The following is a 23254-nucleotide window of genomic DNA, read 5'->3' on the forward strand; positions in this document are numbered from 1 at the left end:
CGACTTTAATTATTTCTAATTAATCAGTTTTATGTGATTTTGAACTACCAACCAAATTTTAATCATTTTGAATACTTTTGCAACGTTGTAGGTTTGTTTTAATCATCGATAGATGCAATTTAATATAATTTTGAACAATTTGGAATGGATATAAATCATTTTACAATCAATTAGACAAGTTGCCAAACTCCACCAACCAACTTGCAATCATTTTGAACAATTTTGCATTGTTATAGGTTTGCTTTGAATATCATTAGATGCAGTTTTATATGATTTTGAACAACTTGGAATGGATATAAATCATTTTGACAAGTTTTCGAACATCACTAAACAAATTTCAGTCATTTTAAATACTTTTGCAACGTTGTAGGTTTGTTTTAATCATCGTTAGATGCAGTTTTATATAATTTTGAACAACTTGAAATGGATATAAATCATTTTACAATCAATTAGACAAGTTTCCAATGAACCTGGAGTAGTTATGAACATGTTCTCAATCATTTAGACAACTTTCCAATGCTTAGCAATCATATTTCCAGGATTTTGAACAACTTGGAATAGCTATAAACTTGCACCCAATGATTTAGGCAAACTTTCAGTAATTAGTATCAAGTTTTTAATTATTATGAACAACATAAAATACCTATGAGGTACTTCCTAATCATTTAGACAAGTTTTGGAATAACTTAAAATCAGTTCTTAAACAATTTCATTAATAATATTTCCCTAAAAAATTAGTTATTTTTAAGTTTAATAAAATTGAGGTTGGTAGCCCTTCCTATCATTTTGATTTTTTGACAGATACGGTTTCTTTTCAAGTTTTAATTAATTTATTATTAATTATCTAATTGTTAAATGTTTTATATTGTTTATTCTTCATAAATCGATTCTTTTTAGTTGCAACTCAGTAAGTAAATAATTTTTATCGATTTGAAATTCTTTTCTAACATAACCTTGCTTTAATTAATCTTGGGTTGAGATTAAAACAAATTACCAAAACTTTTGGTTTTATTAACGTAATTATTACTTCAATTTTTTAGTTTAATAACAATTTAAATTTTAAATAAATAATTTCATTAAAAATATTTATAGTTATTTTTAAATTTGATAAAATTCAAGTTGGTAGCCCTTCCTATCATTTCGATTTTTTGACAGATACGGTTTCTTTTTAAGTTTTAATTAATTTATTATTAATTTTCTCATTGTTAAGTGTCTTATATTATTTATTCTTCTTGAATTGAGCCTTTTTAGTTGCAACTCAGTAAGTACATACAGCGACCTCGGCGATTTGATGCGAAATCGTACCTTGAAAAGAAAAAATTAGGTTATGAAAAATTGTGTGGGGTTAATTTATATTAAATTAATAGCTTTTCCCTAAATGTATATAACACAAAATAATCCTTAACCCATTTATTTCATTCATTGTTTTTATTTTTTTTGTTTGAATTAATTGACCTTTCATATAATCGAGCTTTTATGCATTGTAAATTTTAGCCCGAGGAGTCATTATCTGATGACTTCCTCTTCCCAATGTCGTCATTGCGTCTTTCGTATGCTAGTTCACCCGAAAGCGATCTAGAACACAGTCCGGGACCCCCCGTTTCACCCGGATTGTCCGGTACCGGAAGCAATAACGGCCGTTTAACTAAAGCCAGTTCAGATCCGAGCGTCGTAATGCCCGATAGCAGCACTAATGATGTTCTTCCACCATATCAAGTAACAATCATCTTCGAACTTTAATAAAAAAATAAAATAATTAACAAAAATTTATTTTTAGCCAACTTATGACACAAGATATGGTTTTAACAACCAAAATTCAAGCGAACCTCAATCACCGAGCTCCACAGCTAAAGATATTAATTATATCCAACAAAGTGATTCGCAGGAAATGTTATCGGGCGATTTAACCGGGTATAAAGGACATTATCCGGGGCAAGATTATAATAAAAATGACGGAGCGGCGCATAAAAGACAATCGAGTACTTTACACGGACATTTTAATCATTCGAAAACTCTGAGTATGAGTGAACAACCGATTTCGCCTACAGGAAGGGAGGGGATTTATGGAACCGCTCCTGATTTACCCCCGAGGGTTGATAGAGCTGTTAAACCTTTAGGGTTGATTTCAACACCAACAAAATCAAATGGGTAAGATATAATTGTATCTAAATTGATAATAATAATAAAATTGTTGATTTTTAGGCCATCTGCGCATGAAAGACTTTTTGGAACTAAACCTCCCGATCAAAACCCGGATCATAATTTCGCGAATAAATTAGGATCGTTGGAGAGGAGTCAGAATTCGAAATCTGTGAGTAAATTCTTAATCTAGATAAAAAAAAACGACAAAAACGTCAAAATTTGGTTTTATTTTTGAGTTGGGTTGGTACTACTAATCGATGGAATAAAATAACTTATTGGATATGTTTTACGGGTTAATTCTAAATCTTTTTTGTATGAAAAATTTTTTTTTATCAGATATAATTAATGAATTATGAAAGAAAATTGATGAAAACGTCAAAATTTCTATTTCTCTTACGTTGGGTTGGTAATGCTGATTGATGGAATAAATATCTTTATTCAATACGTCTTATGAGTCAATTCTAAACATTTTTTGTTTAAAAAATAATTCTCCATCATGCACAATTAATAAGTTATAACCGAAAATGATCAAAAACATCAAAATTTGGTTTTATTTTTGAGTTGGGTTGGTACTACTGATCGATGGAATAAAATAACTTATTGGATATGTTTTATAGGTTAATTCTAAATCTTTTTTGTATGAAAAACTTTTTTCCATCAGATATAATTAATGAGTTATGAAAGATAATTGATGAAAACGTCAAAATTTCTATTTCTCTTACGTTGGGTTGGTAATGCTGATTGATGGAATAAATATCTTTATTCAATACGTCTTATGAGTCAATTCTAAACATTTTTTGTTTAAAAAATAATTCTCCATCATGCACAATTAATAAGTTATAACCGAAAATGATCAAAAACGTCAAAATTTGGTTTTATTTTTGAGTTGGGTTGGTACTACTGATCGATGGAATAAAATAACTTATTGGATATGTTTTATGGGTTAATTCTAAATCTTTTTTGTATGAAAAACTTTTTTCCATCAGATATAATTAATGAGTTATGAAAGATAATTGATGAAAACGTCAAAATTTCTGTTTCTCTTACGTTGGGTTGGTAATGCTGATTGATGGAGTAAATATCTTTATTCAATACGTCTTATTAGTCAATTCTAAACATTTTTTGTTTAAAAAATAATTTTCCATCATGCACAATTAATAAGTTATAACCGAAAATGATCAAAAACATCAAAATTTGGTTTTATTTTTAAGTTGGATTAGTACTACTAATCGATGGAATAAAATAACTTATTGCATATGTTTTATGGGTTAATTCTAAATCTTTTTTGTATGAAAAACTTTTTTCCATCAGATATAATTAATGAGTTATAAAAGAAAATTGATGAAAACGTCAAAATTTCTATTTCTCTTACGTTGGGTTGGTAATGCTGATTGATGGAGTAAATATCTTTATTCAATACGTCTTATGAGTCAATTCTAAACATTTTTTAAACAAAAAATAATTCTGCATCATGCACAATTAATAAGTTATAACCGAAAATGATCAAAAACATCAAAATTTGGTTGTATTTTTGAGTTGGGTTAGTACTACTGATCGATGGCATAAAATAACTTATTGGATATGTTTATGGGTTAATTCTAAATCTTTTTTGTATGAAAAATTTTTTTTCATCAGATATAATTAATGAATTATGAAAGAAAATTGATGAAAACGTCAAAATTTCTATTTCTCTTACGTTGGGTTGGCAATGCTGATTGATGGAGTAAATATCTTTATTCAATACGTCTTATGAGTTAATTCTAAACATTTTTTGTTTAAAAAATAATTCTCCATCATGCACAATTAATAAGTTATAACCGAAAATGATCAAAAACATCAAAAATTTGGTTTTATTTTTGAGTTGGGTTGGTACTACTAATCGATGGAATAAAATAACTTATTGGATATGTTTTATGGGTTAATTCTAAATCTTTTTTGTATGAAAAACTTTTTTCCATCAGATATAATTAATGAGTTATAAAAGAAAATTGATGAAAACGTCAAAATTTCTATTTCTCTTACGTTGGGTTGGTAATGCTGATTGATGAAATAAATATCTTTATTCAATACGTCTTATTAGTCAATTCTAAAATTTTTTTGTTTAAAAAATAATTCTCCATCATGCACAATTAATAAGTTATAACCGAAAATGATCAAAAACATCAAAAATTTGGTTTTATTTTTGAGTTGGGTTGGTACTACTGATCGATGGAATAAAATAACTTATTGGATATGTTTTATGGGTTAATTCAAAACCTTTTTTGTATGAAAAATTTCTTTCTATCAGATATAATTAATGAGTTATAAAAGAAAATTGTTGAAAACGTCAAAATTTCTATTTCTCTTACGTTGGGTTGGTAATGCTGATTGATGGAGTAAATATCTTTATTCAATACGTCTTATGAGTCAATTCTAAACATTTTTTGTTTAAAAAATAATTCTCCGTCATGCACAATTAATAAGTTATAACCGAAAATGATCAAAAACATCAAAAATTTGGTTTTATTTTTGAGTTGGGTTGGTACTACTGATCGATGGAATAAAATAACTTATTGGATATGTTTTACGGGTTAATTCTAAATCTTTTTTGTATGAAAAATTTTTTTCCATCAGATATTATTAATGAATTATGAAAGAAAATTGATGAAAACGTCAAAATTTCTATTTCTCTTACGTTGGGTTGGTAATGCTGATTGATGGAATAAATATCTTTATTCGATACGTCTTATTAGTCAATTCTAAACATTTTTTGTTTAAAAAATAATTCTCCATCATGCACAATTAATCAGTTATAACCGAAAATGATCAAAAACATCAAAATTTGGTTTTATTTTTGAGTTGGGTTGGTACTCCTAATCGATGGAATAAAATAACTTATTGGATATGTTTTATGGGTTAATTCTACATCTTTTTTGTATGAAAATTTTTTTTTAGTGAGAAATAATTAATGAGTTATGAAAGAAAATTGATGAAAACGTCAAAATTTCTATTTCTCTTACGTTGGGTTGGTAATGCTGATTGATGGAGTAAATATCTTTATTCAATACGTCTTATGAGTCAATTCTAAACATTTTTTGTTTAAAAAATAATTCTCCATCATGCACAATTAATAAGTTATAACCGAAAATGATCAAAAACATCAAAATTTGCTTTTATTTTTGAGTTGGGTTGGTACTGCTGATCGATGGAATAAAATAACTTATTGGATATGTTTTATGGGTTAATTCTACATCTTTTTTGTATGAAAATTTTTTTTTAGTGAGAAATAATTAATGAGTTATGAAAGAAAATTGATGAAAACGTCAAAATTTCTATTTCTCTTACGTTGGGTTGGTAATGCTGATTGATGGAGTAAATATCTTTATTCAATACGTCTTATGAGTCAATTCTAAACATTTTTTAAACAAAAAATAATTTGCATCATGCATAATTAATAAGTTATAACCGAAAATGATCAAAAACATCAAAATTTGGTTTTATTTTTGAGTTGGGTTGGTACTATTGTGCTAGTGTAAAACTAGAACTAACACTAGACTAGAACTAGAAATATTCAAACTTAAATTATCTTTGAATATTTGATATGATGAGAAGATAGTTACCAACGTACATTTTTAGACTTTTTGCGACAGATGGCGCTATCTCCTATGCGTCTTTATCAAGTGTCATTTTTTGACGTTTCATTAAAAAAATATAAATTCAGTGATTTTGCGTTAGAAATAAAACTAAAACTAGAAATTTTAGGCGTTAAAGACGCACGGCATAACCTCAAAATTTCTAGTTTTAGTTTTATTTCTTATTACATCGGTAGAAAAGTGTACGAAAATGTTGTGAATAGAATAATTTTTAATTTAATTTAATTTTGTAGGACTTTCTAAAGGTTTGACATTAAAAAAACATAAACAAATTCTTTTTTGATATGATTTAAGCATAAATTAATTAATTTTCGTAAAAAAACGTTTCATAAAATTAACATTTAATTTTGACAAGTAGTTGTGAAGTTAGTTACAGTTGGTAACATTGAATTAATGTCACATTGACGTTTAAACTTTAATCAAAATTTATTTTTTTAAGGACTCTTTATCAAGTTACGACTCATTCAACAATCAAAACTCAAAATCCCTTGGAAGTCGAATAATCCCAAACGCCCACGACGACTTAAAAACGACATTATCAAAAATAGAACCATCATCGAACAGTCCCAACATTCAAAACAGCCCATCAAAATACGCTCATCAAAGATCATGGGGGGATCAAAACCATCATCGACACGACCGCCTCGGATCAAAATTAGATCTAAAATACGCCGTCCCCCCTTCAAACAACGAATTAATGGATCAAAGCCCGCGTCATTCCCGCGGTGACGTCGAAAAAGAACCACCACCTCCCGGTTTGGAGCACGTCCATCAAAGATTACCCCCCGAACGGAACGAAATGTATCGATACGCTCGATCGCCTGGAAAACAACAATTAACTCCTTCCAAGCAACCCCACATGGAGACAAAAACCGATTATGGGAAATATAATCAAGATTATTCAAGGGCTTCGCAACAAGATTTGTCACAATCCCATTTAAGTATTCACCAATCGCCGCAACAACAACATTTACACCATCACGGTGGGGGGCAAATGATGAGGAACGGGGGAGGGATGGAGAATGGAAACAATCATATGAATCAAAATGGACCGAATATGTACAAACCGATTCCTCCGCCGAAACCGAAAAATTATAAACCTCCGTATAAGAATCAAAGTTATGGTCCTGGAGATGGGATGATGCAACCTCCTTTACCATATCAACATGGAAAGAGTCATAGTAACCCCGTTGTGAGTATTTATACAAAAAAAAATAATAAAAGATTATTAATAAAAAATTAATTTAGGATCAACGTGCTAATTTACACCAAGAATATTATTACAACATGCCGCAAAACAACGTCTTACAAAATAATTGGCACACTGAGACCGCGGTTCGTTACAACACAAACGTTCATGGTCATTATGATGTGGCCCCACCGTACGAAAGGCGCCATCCGAGTATTTCATACGCTTCCCGCAGCGAAATCGCCCCAATCTCACAACATGACCCTTACATGGACGGAAATGAGATGATGGACACAAGACCGGAAAGACCCAACATCGTTGATTTGCAAGGATCGCGAGAACAGCGAGGAAGCGCGTTCGAGCTGTATCGGAAACCTTTGCATCATAATTTAAGGTAATTTCTTTTGAATTTTTAAGTTATCATGATTTTTGTATGTATGTACACTGGTTGTTTTTTTAATTTAATTGTTTTTAATGTTGATGTTTAATTTTGCCTTGTATTTATTAGGATCCTGCATTATTTCGAAGTGTAGTTTTTTTTTGTAAGTAGATGTTTTTGAGTTGGGTTGATTTAAACATATTGATGCATGTTTAATATTTTTTGTTTTGTTTTTGGTTGTATTCGTTTTAATTAATTAATTATGGTAAATCCTTGATTTCCGGATTTTTTATTCATAACTACGTTATAGTTGATTTTATTAAGCAAAATCGTTCAATTTTGACATTTTGCGATTTTTGCTACATCATTAGAAACCGGTGATAGATACATATGAAATAATTATGGATTATGATTTCTTGATGCATTAGGAACATTTTTTATCCATAGCGTCTTTTTCCATCAGTTTTAGTACTTCCATCATACTTGATTTTATTAAGAAAAATCGTCTAATTTTGACATTTTGTCGTTTATGCTATATCATTAGAAACCGGTGATAGATGTATATGATATAATTATGAATTATGATTTCTTGATGCATTAGGAACATTTTTTATCCATAACGTTTTTCTCCATTAGTCTTAGTACTTCCGTCATAGTTGATTTTATTAAGCAAAATCGTTCAATTTTGACATTTTGCGATTTATGCTACATCATTAGAAACCGGTGATAAATAAATGTGATATAATTATGGATTATGATTTCTTGATGCATTAGGAACATTTTTTATCCACAATGTTTTTCTCCATCAGTTTTAGTACTTCTGTCATAGTTGAATTTATTAAGAAAAATCGTCCAATCTTGATATTTTATGATTTATGCTACATCACTACAAACCGGTGATAGATAACTATGATATAATTATGGATTATGATTTCTTGATGCATTAGGAACATTTTTTATCCATAACATCTTTCTCCATCAGTTTTAGTACTTCCATCATAGTTGATTTTATTAAGAAAAATCGTCGAATATTTATATTTTATGATTTATGCTACATCATTAGAAACCGGTGATGGATAAATGTGATATAATTATGAATTATGATTTCTTGGTGCATTAGGAACATTTTTTACCCATAACGTTTTTCTCCATCAGGTTTAGTACTTCCGTCATAGTTGAATTTATTAAAAAAAATCGTCCAATCTTGATATTTTATGATTTATGCTACATCACTAGAAACCGGTGATAGATAACTATGATATAATTATGAATTATGATTTCTTGATGCATTAGGAACATTTTTTATCCATAACGTTTTTCTCTATCAGTTTTCGTACTTCCGTCATAGTTGAATTTATTAAGAAAAATCGTCCAATCTTGATATTTTATAATTTATGCTACATCACTAGAAACCGGTGATAGATAACTATGATATAATTATGGATTATGATTTCTTGATGCATTAGGAACATTTTTTATCCATAACGTTTTTCTAAATCAGTTTTCGTACTTCCGTCACAGTTGAATTTATTAAGAAAAATCGTCCAAGCTTGATATTTTATGATTTATGCTACATCACTAGAAACCGGTGATAGATAAACGTGATATAATTATGGATTATGATTTCTTGATGCATTAGGAACATTTTTTATTCATAACGTCTTTCTCCATCAGTTTTAGTATTTCCGTCATAGTTGATTTTATTAAGAAAAATCGTCGAATCTTTATATTTTATGATTTATGCTACATTATTAGAAACCGGTGATAGATACATATGAAATAATTATGGATTATGATTTCTTGATGCATTAGGAACATTTTTTATTCATAACGTCTTTCTCCATCAGTTTTAGTATTTCCGTCATAGTTGATTTTATTAAGAAAAATCGTCGAATCTTTATATTTTATGATTTATGCTACATTATTAGAAACCGGTGATAGATACATATGAAATAATTATGGATTATGATTTCTTGATGCATTAGGAACATTTTTTATCCATAACGTTTTTCTCCATCAGTTTTAGTACTTCCGTCATAGTTGATTTTATTAAGAAAAATCACCGAATCTTTATATTTTATGATTTATGCTACATCATTAGAAACCGGTGATAGATAAACGTGATATAATTATGGATTATGATTTTTTGGTGCATTAGGAACATTTTTTATCCATAACGTTTTTCTCCATTAATCTTAGTACTTCCGTCATAGCTGATTTTATTAAGAAAAATCGTCAAATCTTGATATTTTATGATTTCTGCTACATCACTATAATCCGGTGATAGATAAATATGAAATAATTATGGATTACGATTTCTTCATGCATTAGGAACATTTTATATCCATAACGTTTTTCTCCATCAGTTTTAGTACTTTTGTTATAATTGATTTTATTAAGAAAAATCGTCCAATCTTGATATTTTATGATTTCTGCTACATCACTAGAATCCGGTGATAGATAAATATGAAATAAGTATAGATTATGATTTCTTGCTACATTAGGAACATTTTTTATCCATAACGTTTTTCTCCATCAGTTTTAGTACTTCCATCATAGTTGATTTTATTAAGAAAAATCGTCGAATCTTTATATTTTATGGTTTATGCTACATCATTAGAAACCGGGGATAGATAAATATGATGTAATTATGGATTATGATTTCTTGATGCATTAGGAACATTTTTTATCCATAACGTCTTTCTCCATCAGTTTTAGTACTTCCATCATACTTGATTTTATTAAGAAAAATCGTCTAATTTTGACATTTTGTCGTTTATGCTATATCATTAGAAACCGGTGATAGATGTATATGATATAATTATGATTTCTTGATGCATTAGGAACATTTTTTATCCATAACGTTTTTCTCCATTAGTCTTAGTACTTCCATCATACTTGATTTTATTAAGAAAAATCGTCGAATCTTTATATTTTATGGTTTATGCTACATCATTAGAAACCGGGGATAGATAAATATGATGTAATTATGGATTATGATTTCTTGCTACATTAGGAACATTTTTTATCCATAACGTTTTTCTCCATCAGTTTTAGTATTTCCGTCATAGTTGATTTTATTAAGAAAAATCGTCCAATATTGATATTTTGAGGATTTATGTAACATCATTAGAATCCGGTGATAGATAAATATGAAATAAGTATAGATTATGATTTCTTAATACATTAGGAACATTTTTTATCCATAACGTTTTTTTTCCATCAGTTTTAGTACTTCCGTCATAGTTGATTTTATTATGAAAAGTCGTCCAATTTTGACATTTTGTGATTTATGCCACATCACTAGAAACCGCTGATAGATAAATTTGAAAGAAGCATACATTATGATTTCTTGATGCATTAAGAATATTTTTTATCCATAACGTTTTCTCCATCAGTTTTAACACTTTGCCGTCCACACGTTTCGCAAAAATTTATTCGCTCGGCCCCGGCAGAATATTCAGATTACTTATCCGTGCAAAAAGTCAAGGCCCTTCACTTTAGAGATCGATATCTTCGCAACCGATCGATGAAAAAAATTGCGACAAAGTTTGTTGTAATCACTGAACATTCCTACGGTACCTATATTAATTTGAAAATTTTCGGATCCACGGTTTTCTTTTTAACGCGAGTTAAATGAAAAAAGTACCCGATTTTTGAGTGTGCCGGCAACTTTGTCAACTTTACGATTTTTTTTCTCGAAAACTATTTGACGAACAAATTTCAAATTTGAACTGGTGGTAAACCGATGTGTTCTTAATGTGGTGCATATCTTATTTTTTCGATATTCCATATAGTTTCGCGGAAAATCGCAGTTTAGTAGGATGCGGTTATTTCGGAAACGACCTGGCGGATTTCAACGCGGTTTTTACCAAAATATGTCAAATCATGTCGGTTGTCGAATTCCGTTATCAGTTTTTCAAAATTAGGGCTCCCTAATTTTTTAAGGGCGATTTAATGGAATTACAAATTAAAGAGAAACAGAAGTAAGCCATGCGGGGAGGGGTGGGGTTCCGGCCAATCGGAACAGAGTTGAAGAGATATTGCTGGCGTGCGCTTCGGGCGGGCTGTGGAGAATCATATTTAAAATTTTAGATAAAATTATTTTATTTCAAATTCAATAAGTATGTTTCATTTTTGTATATAAGACATGAATAATGCATATAAATTTAAACAAAATAGCGTGGCACTATTTTCTTCAAAATTTTTTATTTTGTTTTTAACATACACGGTGTCTCAGCGAGACCGGTCATTAGACGTTTCTGGCGTTCTGGCCAAACAAAAAATTTGAGAATGCAGACTTAAGTATTATCAATTACGTTCTCTTCATCTAAAATATTTTCAGATTTCTAGCACTTCCGGTTATACCGGAAGTCGCCACCAACTTTATTTTTTTAAATGGAACACCTGTATATTTTTACATATTTGGATTTGTCTGTTTTCAAGGTTTATAAATAACTTTACTTTTTGCAATTTGATTCGGTCGTTCTCGAGTTATTCGAATTTTTCTAGAAAAATCTGCTCCAGCAGACATTTGTTCAAAAAATTAGAAAACACTCAATTTTTGGGATATCAATTTAGGATTGAGAACATGCTTAAGCAACATGATGGAGTATGTTTTGGTGCCGAAAACTGCGGTCTCACTTTACTATGGCACGTTAACTTTTCAAAATTTGGAAGTACCATAACTTCATTTTTTTAAATGGCACCTCCCATATTTTCGGTGTCTCATTCTACATCTTTTATATCCCATATGGCCCATATCTAATATTAATAGTTTGGGAGATAATTAGGGTTTTTTGAAAAATGCACACATATCATATGGATATTTAGCCTAGTGTGCCATGAAAAACAAGCCTTCTCAATGAGTTCTTGTCAAAGACTCACTTGTTTACGTCACTTGATGCATGTGAGCTAATAATTATCTGTTATGTCCCTTAATATTAGTACTGAAACGAGTTAAAATCGATAACAATATCGAAAGTAATATTTACACAAATCAAGAAATTCTTAATTTATTTTTTTTGCATGAAAAGCGCGACAAAGTTCGTAGCATGATTCCCATATCTTCTTTGGCAGCTCGAATTGAGGTGTTGGGACTGTGCTCGAAATAAGCCAAGGTATTCATCTCTTCCGTTGCATTATCTACTACATTTTTTGGTCAGTTTAACACGTGATTAATTCGTCCAAAATGTACAAAATTTGCTTCTATTCCTCTAAATTTACCTTTTGTCATCGGAGATAAATGTGGATAATTTTCATTAAACATTCTGCAAGTTCTACTAAGAACTTTGTCGCACTTTTCGTGCACAAACAATAAATTATGGATTTCTTCATTTGTATAAACATTATTTACGTTATTAATATCCATTTTTACTGGTTTTAGACTCACAAGCATCAAACAATCTAAATTAGATTTTGACGTTTATCAATAAGTCATTAAACATTTGTTTTCCATGGCACACTAGGTTAATATCCATATGATATGTGAGCATTTTTCAAAAAACCTTAATTATTTCTCAAACTATTAATGTTAGGCATAGGACATATGGAATATAAAAGATGTAAAATGAGACGCCGAAGACGACTATGTAATAAAATATGGGGGGTGCCATTTAAAAAAATGAAGTTATGGTGGTTCCAAATTTCGAAAAGTTAACGTATCATAGTAAAGTGACCAAACGATCTAGACTGCCGTTCTCGGCACCAAAACATACTCCATCATGTTGTTTAAGCATGTTGTGAATCCTAAATTGATATCTCAAAAATTGAGTGTTCTATGATTTTTTGAACAAATGTGTGCTGGAGCAAATTTTTCTCGAGAATTGCTAGTTCAAATTGCAAAAAGTAAAGTTATTTATAAACCTTCAAAACAGACAAATCCAAATATGTAAAAATATACAGGGTGTTCCATTTAAAAAAATAAAGTAGGTAGCGACTTCCGGTATAACCGGAAGTGCTAGAAATCTGAAAATATTTTAGATGAAGAGAACGTAATTGATAATACTTAAGTCTGCATTCTCAAATTTTTTGTTTGGCCAGAACCCCAGAAACGTCTAATGACCGGTCTCGCTGAGACACCTTGTATATCAAGAATATTAATAATTATTATTATTATTTTATTTTTATTATGTTATATTAATCTTATTGCTAGTTCTCCTGATTTTCAATCCTGTCTAGCTATTTTCACGAAATTTCGAATAAATGTAAATAAATGTAAAATTTGTATCCATTTGAAACCACAAAATAAATACAACAAAACAATAGTAAGAATAACAATAAACAATAAACTAATACGTAAACCACACAACAAATAAATACGTATTTTGGCATATATGTTTCTTGATTTATATTTTCTTTGGTACCTACTTAGTATTTCTCTTTTTGATGATATGAAGCAAAACGATCCCCAAGATGTAACGCAACTCCACAAGACTTGCACATTAAATTCGTTGTCCTTCTTTTTTTGTTTTTGGAACAAACACGGCATCTTCTTCGTTTACGAAGTTTAATTTTTCTGGAAATCCTCTATGTTGTCGTATCGTTCTACAGACTCGAATTTTCTTTGTATGTAAATTCTCCGCAAGTTCTACACAATTGTAGTAATTGTCCATGTATAAGTGATATATTATGTCAAAAACAAAATTAAAAATTTTGAAGAAAATAGTGCCAAGCTATTTTGTTTAAATTTATATGCATTATTCATGTCTTGTATACAAAAATGAAACATACTTATTGAATTTGGAATAAAATAATTTTATCTAAAATTTTAAATATTATTCGCCACGGCCCGTCCGAAGCCCACGCCAGCAACATCTCTTCAACTCTGTTCCGATTGGCCGGAACCCCACCCCTCCCCGCATGGCTTACTTCTGTTTCTCTTTAATTTGTAATTCCATTAAATCGTCCTTAACAAAATAGGGGGTCCTAATTTTGAAAAACTGATAACGGAATTCGACAACCGACATGATTTGACATATTTTGGTAAAAACCGCGTTGAAATCCGCCAGGTCGTTTCCGAAATAACCGCATCCTACGAAACCGCGATTTTCCGCGAAACTATATGGAATATTGAAAAAATAAACTATGCCCCACATTAAGAACACATCGGTTTACCACCAGTTCAAATTTGAAATTTGTTCGTCAAATAGTTTTCGAGAAAAAAAATCGCAAAGTTGACAAAGTTGCCGGCACACTCAAAAATCGGGTACTTTTTTCATTTAACTCGCGATAAAAAGAGAACCGCGGATCCGAACATTTTCAAATTAACATATGTTACGTAGAAATGTTCAGTGATTACAACAAACTTTGTCGCAATTTTTTTCATCGATCGGTTACGAAGATATCGATCTCTAAAGTGAGGGGCCTTGACTTTTTGCACGGATAGTAGATCCATATACAGTGCTAGCGTAAAGTAACCCCCCCCCTGTTTAACTTCTGAACAGATTGAGATATCAATATGAACAAAAAAACGTCAGTTTCTATATTTTATCAGCACAAATATTTTCTTATGGAAAATTTTGGTATCACTTTTAGTTTTTCCGAAAAATGGAACAGCTTTGTTTTTTTAAATGGAACACCCAGTATATTATGGTATCTTTCGAAAGAATAAAACAATACGAATTCAACGATACCTCACAATCAAATATCGGTTTATTAGTTTTTTACATAAAAATTAAACAAAATGCGGAATTTCGCCGGAAAAACCAACGTATCTTCGTTGACTACCTGTCGAGATACAATGGGCCAGATAAATGGTGGACGGTCAGTTAAAGGTCGGTCTACGCTCGGATTAAGCAGGGTTAAAATCAGCAATTCTTTTAGAATGTTTTTATGAAACAATCAATACAAGAAAAGGATAAAAAGAAAGTTCTTTTTAAAACTTCTAAGAAAAAATGGTCACAACAACAATTTTAAAGTTTGTAGGTACTTTGAAATTTTGTATTTAAGGCAGCATGCAAATATTTTCCTTCATTTCTATCTTTGAATTCTACCCGACCAAGTATAACCAAAGAAAGGCGAGATCAAAATGGCTAGAAGGAGTTTAGAGCACAATATCGAAGCAATTTTAATATTCGCTCGTGCTGACAGAAATCTACATGAAACAGAGCGACAATTTAAGGAACGATTTCCTAAACATCCAATTAGTCGAAAATATTTAAGAGAGCTTGTGAATAAGTTTTTGGAAACTGGAATCGTCGAAGACCGCAAAAGAACTGGTCGTCAGATATTAACAGAAGTATTTAATGTGCCCATGATGTCGTCTGCTGCTATCGCATCAACGTGTGATGTGTTAAATATTTCCGCGTCGTTGTTGGACGACGTGGAAATACTTAAAGATGAATAAATATCACCCATTTTAAATAAAAATGCTTCATGAATTAACAGAAGATGACCCTGATATAGAAGAACAGAATTTTGTGAGCTAATGACAAATATGGTTGAACGAAATCGATTATACTTGAAACATATTTGTTTCAGTGATGAATGTACTTTCTTTTTGGGTGGAAAATTGCATCGGCGTGATGTTAATCCACATGAATATCGTGACGTTATCACTCAATTTCATTAGAAAGTAAATGTTTTTTTTTCAAGACTTTTGCAAATTGTACAACAGAATTCTGACGATTTTGAAATGGAACTAGTGTTTCATCAAGACGGAGCACCTCCACATTATGCGCCAATGGTACGAAATTATTTTGATAAAAATTTTAATGGACAACAAGATCACCAGATCTGACACCTTTAGATTTCTTTTTATGAGGTTATCTAAAATCCAAGGTATATGAAATTCCGTTGGGTAGTATTGAGGATTTAAAACAAAAAATTATTGACGTCTGCCAAAATATTGATCACATGTTAAGCCGTGTGAGAGAGGAAACACTACAAAGATGGTACCACTGCCTAGAAGTTCAACGTAATCATATCGAACAATTTACTTAATAGTTGATTCTTAATAAATAAAAAATTCTTTTATTATTCAATAACAACACTAAGCAAATTTTTCAACCGTTACCTATACTAGCAAAATCTTTAATAAGAAAATTTCATTTCTTATATTGACTTTTTTTCTTTATAAATATTTTTTTATAAAATATGATTAATTCATAAATTTAATATACTTCCAATCAACTTTTATTTCATTTCTAAAAAAAATAAGTAATTGAACTTGCAATTTTAAATCCGTCTTAGCTCGAGCGTATACCGACCGTAAACCTACTGTCCACCATTTACCTGGCCGATTGCATTACGACAGGTAGTCGACGAAGATACGTTGGTTTTTCCGGCAAAATTCCGCATTTTGTTTAATTTTTATGCGAAAAACTAATAAACCGATATTTGATTGTGAGGTACCGTTGGATTCGTATTGTTTTCATCTTTCGGAAGATACCATAATATACTGGGTGTTCCATTTAAAAAAACAAAGTTGATCTATTTTCCGGAAAAACTAAAAGTGATGGCAAAATTTTCCATAAGAAAATATTTGTGCTGATAAAATATAGAAACTGACGTTTTTTTGTTCATAGTGATATCTCAATTTGTTCGGAAGTTAAACAGGGGGGGGGTTACTTTACGCTAGCACTGTATAAGCGGGCGACACCACTGTGGTGTCGCCGGACGGCTTAGGCTAAACACATACTGGAGCGTCTAGCAAAGCGGCGAGGAGAGCGGTGAAGAAAGCGGCGACCGAGAATCGCGGTAATAAAAGAGTTGCATTCACATAGTGGCGCGTCTAATAAGGAGGTATGGATTTATTACTATTAGAAAATTCTTCCCTGAAAATTTGGTATTTATTAAAATATAAAAGGAAGAGAAGTTGTAATGTACATGAAATAAATAAAAGTAGACATATACATGGTGAATTTCATCATTTGTATGAACAACTACGCCATTATTCAATGATAAATTTTACCAATACAATGAGGGTCTTCCAATGGGATCCCCCTTGAGCGGTCTACTCTCCGACATATTCCTTAATAATATAGAAAACAAAAGTTTACACAAAGATAACATTAACAATAATAATATAGTCCTGTGGCTCAGATATGTTGATGATATTTTGATAATTTGGGATGATGACGGATTCAATTTGATAGATGATTTCCATAAATACATTAATAACCTCCATAAAAATCATAAATTTACTATAGAAATTGAAAAACATAAACAACTAAACTTCTTAGATCTCACCTTAGTTAATACCGATTATTCTATTCAATACAAAATTTACAGAAAACCAACACAAACAGACACCATAATCCCATATTATTCTCATCACATTACAACACACAAATTAGCTGCCTTTAATGCTTATCTATATAGATGTTTCAACACCCCCCTTTCAAACGAAGATAGAATCACAGAAATTAATATCATTAAGAGTATAGGTATTAACAATGGTTTTCAATTATCCCAAATTGACAAAATAATTAATAAATTCATTTTTAAACAAAACCTTAACAACTCTACAGGTCTTCAACCTATAACTCAAAACTTTGATACATACAGATCAATTACTCATCCCGGCAAAATAGCTCACAATATCAGAAACATTTTCAATAAATATGGAATCAGCATATCTTACAAAAACAATCACACCTTACAAAAACTTTTGCATAATGCAAAAGATAAGCTAGACTTGTTGGAACTTAACGGTGTTTACAGTTTAGAATGTAATATTTGCGGGGCCACATATATTGGCGAAACAGGGAGAGCCCTAAAAACAAGAATTAGAGAACATTTAATAAAACCCAACTCTAATTTTGGTAAACACCTATCTCTGCACAACCACATTTTTGATATTAAAGAAAATGTACACTGATACATAAACAAAATAAAGGCCACAAACTTGAGCTTTTAGAGAGCTATGAAATAGACAAATTCATAAAAACTAATACAAGACTTGAGTGCCTTAATGACCAGGTCCTCCCCTTAAAGCCACCCTTATACAAATGCCTCAATAACCCATTTCCCCAAAATACCGAGGATCAGTGTACTTAGCCGCACTTTTGGGGTCCCTGCGGCAACACCCAACTCCTGTCTACACCCTATCCTTGTATTCCCTATCCTATATTTTTCTATTAATTTAAAAATCCAAATTTTATTATCCCCTTCCCTTACCTTACAATTCAACGCCTGGAAATGTTAACTACAAAATACAAATTATATACATTACATACATTTTTTAAAAACAGATTTTAGAGTTGTTGCCTCGCAGACAATTATACTCGCAGAAGGGATTTGTTTCATCTGAACACTCTCTATGTAATTTTATTTTATTTTCAACACATGCGCATTTATACATTTTATTTCTGGTTTTCGCCAAGGTCTATAGAACATAAGGTTACCCAATACCGATTCTCCTCCTGTGAGAGGCAAGGTGGGTCAGTGACGTAGCTGGTTCTATGAACAACACAACACGATGCGAGGTTTAAATATTTTATATAGACTGTACCACAGTATAGGCACGTATAGGCTATCTTTTATTTTGACTGTATCGAACCAGTGACGTCAATTTGCGGGGTAATAATCGATACTACAGAGGCATAGGAAATGAGGCAACCTTATGTTCTATAAACCTTGGGTTTTCGCGAACTCATAAAAAGTGGTTATCTCTTGCAATTTCTTAACCATTTTATTTTATTTTTGTAACTTTTCATGTAACGTTTTCATGTAGTAAAGCTTCAACATCCATTTTGTATCAAAGAGGAGAGCGGAGAAAACAAACTTGCTTGAACGCGCCGCAATCCTCTCTTATGACCACGCTGCTACTTGGCGCCGCGCTGCACCACTATGTTCTACTCATTTGGATATGTATAGTTTGTTTTCGCCGCTTTCCTCACCGCTCTGCTCGCCGCTTTGCTCGTCGCGTCAGTATGTGTTTAGCCTTAGTGTTAATACTTACGTTATAGTTAAAATTATGAATTTAAAGGACAAAGTATTTTTGTCATTGCCAAAATTGAAATGTGTGTATTAGTCATGTTACAACGGATATTTTACATATTCTAGAATGAGAAAATTTTCAAAAATTAAAATTACAATTTTATAGCAAAGGTAATGCCTTTTTGTAACCGCGTAACTTTTTTTGCTACTGCCAAATTTGAATTGCGTGTAATCGTGTTCCCTAGGTCATTTCGAACATCTTAGAAACAAAAAGAAATAAAAAAATTAAAATTGCGAATTTAGAAGTTAAGGGACCAAGTATATTAGTATATTTATATTGGGGTTGTTCCTCAAGAAGTTAAGGACGGTATTTTTGTCTTTGCCAAAATTGAAATGTGTATATTAGTCGTGTTACAACGGATATTTTACATATTCTGGAAACAAAAAATTAAAATTTCAAATTTAGAGCTAAGGAAATACCTTTTTGCAATCGCGTAACTTTTTTTTGTTACTGCCAAATTTAAATTGTGTGTACTCATCGTGTTCCTTAGGTCATTTTGAATATCTTAGAAACAAATAAAATTAAAAAATTAAATTTACGAATTTTGAAGTAAAGGGACCAAGTGGTTTTGTCATTGCCAAAATTAGAATGTGTGTATTAGTCGTGTTACAAAGAATATTTTACATATTCTAGAAGCAAAAAATTTTCAAAAATTAAGATTACAATTTTATGCGTTTTTGCAATCGCGTATTTTTTTTTTGCTACTACCAAATTTGCTAGACCTGAAAGTGTTAATTCTTGTTTTACTTATTAAATTGTTACATCGAAATTTGACTATAATTGAAATATTCCTTGATTTTTTTGTAATAATAAAACAAAAAACAAAAAATGTCAAATATAAATTATTTGACATTGAATTTTGGTGATGTAAAAATTCGCGTGTAAATTTCTCAGTTCGGGTGGGAAGGGAACAAAGAGTGTAAGAATAAAAACTCGGGAATTAAATTTTAGTGAATCACCATGCCTAGAATTACATTCTCCACCGGATTTTCCGGGTTATCAAGATTATCGAACTCCTCGTGTTTGTCTTTTATGAAATTTAAAAACCCCACGGGCGTTTTTCGGAGAAGAAGCATGATGGAGACTTTTTGTAATCTAGCTGCAACTTATTATTTTGTAAGTTTTTTTCCCCATCAAACAATGGGGTCATACACGATTTTTTTTTTATTATATTTTCTGAAAGTTTATATAAAAATATAGTTACCGTTATTTTTCTTTTTAATATTTTCGAACAAAGTCATTGTTAAAAAAATTATTGAAAATTTATATACCCATTTGCGCTTTTAAAATTCCCGCGTTGATGACGTACGATTCTCACTTTTGCGTCTCCTGCTCCCCGCTCAAATGCGAGAAAGAGATGAACGTCATTTAGGTTGTATTGAAAAGAGATAGAGTGTTTGTAGGTTATGTTTATTATGTTTTGTTCATGGATGTAATAGAGACACTGTATTACATCCATGGTTTTATTTTGACACTGTCACACCGCAAGCGCTATCTAACGGACAATTTAACTTGTTTTAAGCAGTGCGGTTCCTACGTCACAGAAAAGCCGCGAAATTATTTCGTTTGAATATTTGCTATTTTTCACTTCCAATTACGCAAAATATAAAATTGATCAAAATATTTCTTTTACTTTGTGTTCATGCATATACTTGCATATATCGTTTGACATAAAAATTTTCTCTAAATTTAATAAGTGTGTATGACCCCATTAAAGCAAATTAAATTAATTTTTTTATAGATAATTGACGCAATTTTATTTGGTTTCTTTTCGTATAACGCATATTACAATCGAGACAAAGTAGTTTGGTTAAAATCACAATTCGGATTACAATTTGGCGTAACTTTAGGTTTGCGGATGTATTTGGTGCCGTTAATTCTCTCTTTGTTTTTATTAACAAGCGATATTTTTTTGATTATTGGATTAATGATGGTAAACTTTAACGTAGTAACAAAAACGAAGATTAAACAAACATTTTTTTAGGAAAAATCTAAATATATTTGGCCATCGATTTTAATTCACGCTGGGAAATGTCTTCTTACCACAACTGCCTTGATCATTCTTCATTTACATTTGCCCCAAATCAATACTGTTTTAACGACAGCTTTAGGATCATCAATCCCAATAATAACTGTTATGAATGTTGCTTGTGGTATTCTCACCCTGGAAATTGTGTTATGGTTGGTGACATTTTCACAATTTAAACGAATATCTAAGAATGAAGAATGAAATAAATCGTGTTTTTTGCTTTTTATTGTTGAATTGGTTAATAAACAAATTTTAAATTAATGGGAAAATTTTGTTATTATATTTGGGAGGATTAATAAGACCTATTTTGGCTTTCCAAAAGGATTAATGAAAAATTCTACATAGTATTCCTTATAAAACATTGTTTGTTATGTTATAACTGACATTTTTATTGCCCCCAATTCATCTTCAATGATAATATTTGTGGCTTGCAGGTAGTTTTTGGTAGCAAATACAAAATTTGTTGCCTCATTTAAAAAGCTCCAACAATCACTAAAATCTTCTTAAAACTTGTTAATATTAACCACACCAAATCCATAAATAATTTTAATTACTCTTCTTTTATTATTAAAATTGATCCTTGGTGAGGATCGAAAAGTAAATTTTAGAGGTTATTTCTTAATATCTCAATAATCACCTTATGTATCCTCAAAAATTATTCTTCTGGGTTCTCATTGATTGCTCCACATACAAATTTAGCCTCTCAATGAAGTGTTACTTCGATTTTGCGACGAAGTTATCCAAAATTGTGGTATCTAAAATATTTAATTATATATGTATAAATTATTGAATTACACATTCTATTGCGTTTTACCTTTTTACCCGTTCATTTAATGCAATTCATTTAATAACACGTCCGATTAAATCCTCTAAATCGCATTTATCAAGTTTTTCTTGCAACAAAAAAAGTTAGGTTAGGTTGTTTTTAATTGAGGATTGAGGTTAGGTTGTAGTGAAATTGGAAAGGGTTGTTTTTACCGTTATTCAGAACAAGTTTTGGTCGTCTTTATTTTGTTGCTTTATCTTTTTATTTGTTGGGAAGTTAAAAAAGTAAAAACCATCAATAATTTAATTATTATTAAAAATTAATTAATTTTAAATCGGATAAAATTCAAGTTGGTAGCCCTTCCTTTCATTTCGATGTTTTGACAGAAACGGTTTCTTATCAAGTTTTAATTAATTTATTATTAATTTTCTAATTGTTAAGTGTTTGATATTGTTTATTGATCGCGAATCGATCCTTTTTTAGTTGCAACGCAGTAAGTACATAGTTTTTATCGACTTGAAATTCTTTTCTAAAATAACCTTCCCTTTAATTAATCTTGGGTTGAGATTAAAACAAATTATCAAGATTTTTGGTTTTATTAACGTAATTATTACTTCAATTTGTTAGTTTAATAACAATTTAAACTAAAAATAAACATTTTCATTAATAATGTTTCCCTAAAAATTAGTTATTTTTAGATTTGATAAAATTGAGGTTGGTAGCAATTCCTATCATTTCGATGTTTTGACAGAGACGGTTTCTTGTCAAGTTTTAATTAATTTATTATTAATTATCTAATTGTTAAGTGATTTATATTGTTTATTCTTCACGAATCGATCCTTTTTTAGTTGCAACGCAGTAAGTACATAGTTTTTATCGACTTGAAATTCTTTTCTAAAATAACCTTCCCTTTAATTAATCTTGGGTTGAGATTAAAACAAATTATCAAGATTTTTGGTTTTATTAACGTAATTATTACTTCAATTTGTTAGTTTAATAACAATTTCAATTTTAAATAAATAATTTCATTAAAAATATTATATAGTTATTTTTAAATTTAATAAAATTGAGGTTGGTAGCCCTTGCTATCATTTCGATGTTTTGACAGAAGCGGTTTCTTATCAAGTTTTAATTAATTTATCATTCATTTTCTAATTGTTAAGTGTTTTGGAA

General features: G+C 30.4%; 1 protein-coding gene and 2 long non-coding RNA genes across 9 annotated transcripts in view; 2 read left to right on the forward strand and 1 right to left on the reverse strand.

Moving 5' to 3' along the window:
• LOC111418376 (zonula occludens-like protein polychaetoid) overlaps positions 1-23254 on the forward strand; it is a 75795-nt gene that overhangs the window by 46476 nt on the left and 6065 nt on the right. For 5 of the 7 annotated variants that reach the window (XM_071195731.1, XM_071195736.1, XM_071195738.1 and 2 more), the window contains 5 exons: positions 1495-1716; positions 1778-2148; positions 2203-2311; positions 6214-6966; positions 7023-7357. In XM_071195731.1, coding sequence (XP_071051832.1) covers positions 1495-1716; positions 1778-2148; positions 2203-2311; positions 6214-6966; positions 7023-7357 — 1790 coding nt within the window. Of the gene's footprint in view, positions 1-1494; positions 1717-1777; positions 2149-2202; positions 2312-6213; positions 6967-7022; positions 7358-7471; positions 7506-23254 lie in introns of all 7 variants that reach the window. The other 2 variants (XM_071195737.1, XM_071195732.1) reach the window with 2 other exon arrangements.
• LOC111418377 (uncharacterized) lies at positions 16413-21224 on the forward strand. Its single transcript, XR_011640282.1, has 2 exons — positions 16413-20402; positions 21028-21224. It is a non-coding gene; the product is annotated as an uncharacterized lncRNA (long non-coding RNA).
• LOC111418378 (uncharacterized) lies at positions 21028-22440 on the reverse strand. The gene is made up of 2 exons (XR_011640284.1): positions 22130-22440; positions 21028-22070 (listed from the first exon to the last, which is right to left on the reverse strand). It is a non-coding gene; the product is annotated as an uncharacterized lncRNA (long non-coding RNA).

This window comes from Onthophagus taurus, chromosome 5 (genome assembly GCF_036711975.1).
Source record: "Onthophagus taurus isolate NC chromosome 5, IU_Otau_3.0, whole genome shotgun sequence".
NCBI classification, from domain to species: domain Eukaryota; kingdom Metazoa; phylum Arthropoda; class Insecta; order Coleoptera; family Scarabaeidae; genus Onthophagus; species Onthophagus taurus.